Source organism: Curcuma longa, chromosome 8 (genome assembly GCF_044706935.1).
Source record: "Curcuma longa cultivar G26 ecotype Majalengka, Jawa Barat chromosome 8, ITB_CL_G26_1.1, whole genome shotgun sequence".
Classification (NCBI taxonomy): domain Eukaryota; kingdom Viridiplantae; phylum Streptophyta; class Magnoliopsida; order Zingiberales; family Zingiberaceae; genus Curcuma; species Curcuma longa.
Genome location: NC_133868.1, coordinates 303,033 through 310,706, shown reverse-complemented (window position 1 = coordinate 310,706; position 7,674 = coordinate 303,033). Strand labels below are relative to the sequence as shown.

The window sequence follows — 7,674 nt, the reverse complement described above, 5'->3', positions numbered from 1 at the left end:
TCAAAACAGAATATACGCAAACTTGGAATCAGGCAGGTAGGAAGTCATGATTTTTACAAAGCTAAATATCTACATCAGACAATGCATTTTAACAATTTATTTATTAGGTCCGCATAAAAAAAAGGAAGTTAAATTACCATTGAATCATTAAAGTAACAAGAAATGTACCTTTGAAAACTCTTCATCTGGAACTTGCAGTTTCTTCTGAATGCGTATCTTGACATCGGCTAAAGCCTCACCTTCCTTAATAACCAAGAAGAAAGGCTCTCTAAAATTCTGAACTTGCTGCAAATAAACAAGAAATGTGATTGTATGAAGTTGTTGGAAAAATTTATCTTCACATGATTAGCTACTCTATCTTGGAGAGGGACGGAGAGGAATCATGGTCAAAAGTTTTAGGGTTAGCAAACCCTAAAAACCCAGATGAAGGCGACGGCGGGGATCGGGACGGTGAAGCGACGCCAACAACGATCTCTCTTAGGACGAGGAGAGGTGACGGCGTCGTGGCGACGGTGGCGACGCTGAGTGGTAGAGGCGCCATCGGTGGCCCTGAGGCGACAGTGGCGACGCTGAGCGGGAGAGGCGGCTACGGTGGCGACGCTGAACAGGAGAGGCGGCGACGCTGAGAGGGAGAGGCGATGAGGGCAAGCAGAGGGAGAGGCGGCGACGCTGAGAGGAAGAGGCGATGAGGGCAAGCAGAGGGAGAGGCGATGAGGGCAAGCAGAGGGAGAGGCGGCGGTGGCGACGCTGAGAGGGAGAGGCGATGAGGGCAAGCAGAGGAAGAGGCGGCGATGTTTGGAGAGTTAGGGCGGGGATTTCTGTTTGGTTACGCCTTACGCGTGAGATCCCGAAATCGCGATTTGGCCACGTCAGAATCGCCACTTCAACGTCGCGGAGGAGTCCCGTAAAATTAGTCCCGTAGCATATCAGCCCTATACATATTAATGGACATGTTCAAATTAAAATTAACCCATTAATCATGATATCATATTTCAATGAGCTGAACATGTTCAATTTAAGTTAGGCTCTGAGAGAGTCCAACAACTTAAATAAGAAATTAAATTCTAATTTTTACCATATTAATGGAAGATGTAAGGTTTCATATTTAAATAAGAAATTTATCTTTTTAAAGGTATCATCAATTCCATACAAGGTATAATCATCACATAATTATCATGGTCTAAACATGGTATAAACATGATATAATTGTCATGATATAAACATGGCATAAACATGACATAATTATCATGATATAAATATGACATAGTTGTCGTACATTAATATATTTCCATTATTAAGAATATGATTTCCAAAAATTAAAATTTCTCAATTAGATTAGGAAACAATTTAGAAAGATTTCTAAATTTGAAAGTTCCTAATTGAATTAGGAAACTACTTCAAAATTCAAAAATTTCTAATCAGATTAGAAAATAATTTCTAAACTTGGAAGTTCCTAATCGGATTAGGAAATAACTTTTAAGAATTTTGAAATTTCCAAATAGGGTTTATGAAATAATTTTTAAATTTGGAAGTTCCTAATTGGATTAGAAAATAATTTATAAAATTAGAATTTTCTAACAAATTAGAAAATAATTTCTAAAGTTAGAATTTCTTAATGGATTAGGAAATAATTTTCAAAATTAGAATTTCTAATGGACACGAGGTATGCGGCTAGCACCATTGGTGCTACTAAGTGCCTCTTCGATCCTTTACGAGAAAACTTATGATAACTAGTGTCATGTAAAAACTTAGATCTACTATCTAGTTTGAAAACACAAGTAGCTCTAATTCGACTATTGTGGGTTTTCACGGGATACGAATGTATGTTTTCAAAAAATACGAAGCGGAAGCGAAATAAATTTTGTTAAAAGTATTGCGCTTCCCGAAAAATAAGATCATACATGTGCAAGATATAAACATAGATAAAAGAGTTGTTTAAAAGTCATACCTTTTTGATGATGTTAAATGAAAAGAAATCACCTAGCAAGCCTCACCACAAGTGGCCTCTCTGATTGGTATTAGCCAAATCAAGGAGACGACACGAGAGAGAGAGAGAGGCCAGCGACACTAAAGAAGTAAACCAACAACACTACGAGTTTTTCCTTTCATGGATGATTCAAGTGAGGAAGAAGAAAAGAGGGGGCGACAATAGGAGGTTGGGCGACCAAAACCAAAGAGAGGTTAAGGCTGGACAAAACCAAAGAGGAGTCTCCATCAAAACAAAACCCCACCTCCTTATTTATATTGTTTCATGTAGAGGTTTCTTAAACCTCTTCTTTAAGGCTTAATGGACAAGCCCAAGCCCATATCACATATGCAAGCTCGACTTACCTACAAGAGGTGTGAAAAAAACTTAAGCCCATGTCGCATGAGTAGACCCAATTTGCTTGCATGAGGCAGGCCCTATAAGTGCTTTCGATGCAGTAAATACTTTCCATATTTGTCCTTTGCCTGGTCCAACCAGACTTAATCTCTTTTTCTTTAAGAATCTTATTCTCGAATTTATTTTTAAGTCTTTAAAATATACGCGTAGTGCATGTGACTCAATAAGTTCCTAGATATATTGGACATTCATAATTAATCATTAATTATGAATAGATCATGAGTGACATCTAATAATACATTATGCCCCAAATTGATCGAAAAATCATGATTGATTTTAGAGCATATTCTGAACCCTTCATCAGCTACAGTTATCAGTATTTAGTTTAGAGCGAAAGAAATAAAAGAGCTTTCAAAGAAAATCTTGCATCAACAACAAAAATAACCGATTGTGAAAAATTGAAAGATATTGGCAAATGCATAGAACCCATGTCTGCCTCTCAAATCTCATAACTTACTCCTTCAAGGTTATGCTATCAATTCAACGGTACAACAGAAAGGTATTTGTTATGCAAACTAGAAGGTGAAGGTCAAATCTTACCCACAACTGTTCAGGATTTGTATCCCCCTCTCTGTGGAATATTGGTGAATAGTCAAATCTCTTAAATCTGCAAATGATTTAAGACAATTAATTTAAAGAAAAGTAAGAAAGGAATCATAATGCTTGCCAAAATAGTGTTCCCATATTCAGCAGATGAATATCCCAAGTTTAACAGAGGAAATGATCATCCTTCTGTACTTACATAAGGTGATCTATGTTAGGATTTACAAAGCGCAATTCAATAGGGAATCGGAAACGATATGGATCTCTTTTAGCCTGCAAAAGCATTTCCCAGAAAATAAAAACATCAGGAACATGATAGCAATGATAAGAGTATCCTAGGTTTGATGTAACATGCAATGACAACTAAAATATTGTTGCATGCATATAGCTAAAACTGTCATATGTAAATATATTATAAGATCATTATATAGGAAGTAAATCTTTTAATAATTACCTAAATTCAGCAATACCAATAAATTGGAAAAGGAAAAGAAAACCAAACAATTACTAGTCAGCAATGGTACAATCACCAGGCTGCAAGCAAATTAAGAAGGCACTCACCAAAACTTCCACAAAGACATGCATACCAACTTTAATATGATGGCGAATCCAATACCAATCATTTCCTTTTATAGGAACCCACCTAAAAGATTGTAGAAAAATTTATGTAAACAAGAAATCGAATCTAATGGAATAATTGATTTTCACCAACATGAAACAACAACAAACAATGTCCCAATACTATCTAGGTGATATTACAAGCCAATCTTCACAAACATTTTTTAGGCATTCAGGAAAATCATTTTATCACTAATGCCAAAACATGGAGTGCCCAGAAATTTATTACTATATTACATGATTTATATGTGGAGTAAAACCACTAGAAAGTCCAGAGAGAATACATAATTGTTAAAAACTTTAGGAGAATCAAATCAGAGGTAAATGGATATATGGAGCAAGTTCTTTGCATATAGCAAAATCAGTCACCCTATTTGTTTGCATAAGATAAAAATATCTTAATGAATTTGGAGTGATACAATATAGAATTGAAACAAAAATATATATTTACCCATCATGGACACATCCTATGTCAACAAAGGCTCCTTGGTGAAGGTGTAGAGTGACAACTTTACCTCGACATATCTGTGGAAGATTTCAATGCATCATTACTTGTGGGAAAGAGAACCAATATTACCAAGAAAGACCAAAGACGGTCACAGCTTAAGTAGATCAGCTTTCTAGAAAAAATCTAAGTTATACCTGTCCTGGATATATGAATGGAAGTTCAAGCTGCAAAGAACAGAAGGTTTGATCAAAACCTGAAAAATTTACTTACCCAGGAGTCACTGTAGGAGAAAACAAGAAGGTGTATTACCATATCATCTTTGTATTTTTCGCCTCTTTTTCTCCTACCAGGATAATAATCTTGGTCATACTGCCAACAAAAGAAACAACTTTGAGCGATTACATCTTAGGAAGTAAAAAAAAAAGTTGGATATTCATACTAAACAAATATATTCAACTTAATCATAAAGGTACCAAGGATGAATTAACATTGCATTGTCTTTCGAAATTTGCACTTAGAAAATTGTATTTTGAGTCATGTGCATTGTGCCCAAGCAATTTACTGCATTTTATCTAGCATCTCAAAATTGGGTTTCAAATCAATTTCATATCCTACAGTGTTTGGAAAAAGTATTCTTGAAAGCACTTTTAATTATAACTAGAACATAGACAATACAATGTATTACTAAAATAAAAGTATATGATAACTGAAATACAAATTGATCGAGCTATATAGAGATTTTGTAGTCTTTGTTAGTTGACCATGTTGTTCTATCACCATGAACAATTTTAACAGATAAACTAACAAAAATCAAGACGAATAAATCCCATTATGTGTTGCAATAGTACTTGAAAATCAAATAAACACCAAATGCGACAATAGGATACACCTAACAGCATCATTTTGGATCCAATTAGCAAGTATCCACTGATTTAGTAATCATCTTTTATTCAGCTAAAATCTAGAAAAACGAACTTCTTGGTAGAACCTGTTAAATAACATTTTTTGCTCATTGCAATATTTCAGAATAAGAAGAAACAAAGGTCATAGAAAAAAAAAAATCCAATTTTTCTTACAGATTCGATACCTTGTAAGACTCCTGTTCCAGCCGGTCTCGATTGGCAGCCACCCACTCCTTGTACTGCTTCAGGAAGACCTTGTACCTCTCGAGGCACATCTGGTCCGTGTCGGTGCTGACTTCCGCCTCCAAATCTACTCTCTCCGCCTGCAACTTGTGTGCCTCCCTGATGAACTCCAGCTCTTCGGGGTCGACCTCCCAACCAGGTGGCGGCCAGTCCCTCGGAGGCATCATTCGCACTACGAGAGGACCCGCCCAGAGCGTCTCGATCGGATCTGGGATCTCCCCCTTGTAACCGAACTGCCGAGCGACGAACTCCTCCTCCGAGAGGCCGCTCTCCTCGATCTTCTTGCGTCGGTAGGAAGGAGTCAGCATCCGGAACGCTTCGATGGCCTCGGGCGACTGGAGGGGGACCTCCTCCCCCTCGTTGAGACTCTTGCGGGCGAAGTCGGCCTCCGGGGTTAGGATCTCCTCCCACGGGGCCCAGTCACGCTCGATCCAGTTGCGGCGTCGGGCTTCCTCCTCGCTCTCCTTCTCGCGAGGACGGAAGGAGTTGAGGAAGGATTCATCGTCGTCGCCTACGGGGACATCATCGGCTGCATACGGGGAGGCGGAGGAGCGGGAAAGAGGGAGGAGGCGGAGGAAGGGGAAGAGGGGAAGGGGATAGGAGAGAAGGGTGCAGGTACGACTGAGGTGGAGTGGGCGGCTGTGGAGGGGCGGAGGGAGGGGGAGGAGAGGGTGGAGCCTGAAGCAGTGCATCGCTCTCGCTTTCTCAATTGCGGTGGCCGTGTATGGGTTTATCGGTGGGTTTGGATCGGAGAGTGAGGAAGATAAGGAGGTATAAGGGTACCGTAACGGTACACTTACCTCCTGGTCTAACTGTCGACTCCAAAGTTTTAAAATAACAACGGTTGTCAAGTGTGCGTATTGTTGATTTCTCTGCTTCCCAAAGTGTCCGCGTATTGACCTATCGTTGAGTAGGGTTGTAGAATTAATATTTTATTTGATAATAGCTTGTTTTTATTTTATTTAATATACGTAAGATTAATTAAATAATATAAATTAAATATTTAAGTTTGATTTGTCCATGTGTGTTACATTCTAATAAAAATTAAGCCTCATATCTTAATATGGAAAAAAAAAGACATGGAGTAGCTATCTTTTATACTCTATATTTTATGCAATATTTCCCTTCTAACTCATCAACTCCCTGCCACATAGCTTAGCTCTATGTCAATGGAGGTCTTCAGAACATGATTGAGTTGGTTACTGTGGAGCAGACTTATTGCAGTAGACAAAGGTTGAATCTCGATGAAATCGAAATAATATCTTCTTCCGTAGTGGCTAATTATAATTTTTTGATTTACCTCTTCATAGATGGTCATGGGGCTAACCATGTAGAACCGTTATGTGGTGGATTTCACTTTTTATTGTAGCTCTTCGCCAATGGACCTATCAGCAAGCTAAGCTTATGTGGCTTCTGAACACATCAACTTTTGAGTGCTTAGCCACTTGAATAGTGAACACCCACCCTTCTTAATATTTGATTCAAGTTATTAAACACAATCTTGATTATGTGATTATCAGATAATCACAGAACTAAGGTTATGGAGAATAAAATATAACTTATATTGTTTGGTTCAATCCTAGACAATGCAACAAAAACTTATTTGATTGAAGATTTTGTAGGATCTGTGGAGCGCGCTAAGGGGAGGTGAATAGCGCGTGTTTTGTTCTTCGTTCATTTTCGTTCGTTCATTCTATCAGAGACAACTTACCAGCAAAATCAGAAAACAATGCAAGGGACTTGAGGATTTTACTTGATTCATAACCCCCCAGGTTTAGTACGTCTAAGGCCTATGTACGGGAGACACCCATCCACTACTGGTGTCCTTTCTGAACGTTCGTTTGGAGGCGGAGAAACCTATCTTACAGTCCAGTTAAGAATATAATAAATGAAGTACAGTCAAATAAGAAAGCTTAAACCAAATGATCATGTTGAAGCCGATCCGGAAGTCCTGAGCGTCACACACTCCTCTTGGAACTTCTCTGGTTGCATGAGCCTGATCCTGGTCACGTTCAACAGGACCACAGGATGAAGAGGATGGCGTAGAGAGATTGTGTATTTGTGGTGCACGTTCAGTTCCCTTATATAGAGTCTTCCGGGCGCCTAAATAAGATCTGATCCAATCCGATCCGATCTCTTCAGACTCTATCCGGGCTGATTCTTCTAGATCTAAGCGCTTGGAACAGATAGGGGCACCTGGACCATCCAGGTGCCTAGAAATCATTAGGGTGCCTGGATCCAGTCAACTCGGGTTTGACCTGAGTCAGACTTGGTTCAGCTGCTTTTGTGTGTTCCTTTTATGCTTCCTTTGTCTTGCTTTCAGCTTTTAGTTCCTGCAAGATAAGCATATAAACACACAAGCAACCTAAACCTATCTGTAATCTGTCTGATTTACTAGGCTTGCCCAAGCCTTACCCTGTAGGTCTAACCTACTGGTTTACCTGTGCCTAACTCCCCATTAGGACTAGTCACTTCCATAGGTAGACTTATCACCTGCGAACTTTCTCTTGCCTAACCTCCAGTTAGGACTAGTCACT

The 7,674-nt window shown here is 39.0% G+C and overlaps 1 protein-coding gene across 1 annotated transcript; it reads right to left on the bottom strand.

Annotated features, from left to right (window-relative positions):
* Positions 1 to 5,840, bottom strand: LOC141833129 (protein PLASTID TRANSCRIPTIONALLY ACTIVE 10-like). The gene is made up of 9 exons (XM_074720512.1): positions 5,080 to 5,840; positions 4,302 to 4,361; positions 4,187 to 4,216; positions 3,996 to 4,069; positions 3,488 to 3,569; positions 3,126 to 3,199; positions 2,924 to 2,990; positions 169 to 285; positions 1 to 69 (listed from the first exon to the last, which is right to left on the bottom strand). The coding sequence occupies exons 1-9, from the start codon at positions 5,827 to 5,829 to the stop codon at positions 1 to 3; spliced, it is 1,323 nt and encodes a 440-aa protein (XP_074576613.1). The 5' UTR covers positions 5,830 to 5,840.
* Between the last annotated feature and the right edge of the window lie 1,834 nt (positions 5,841 to 7,674).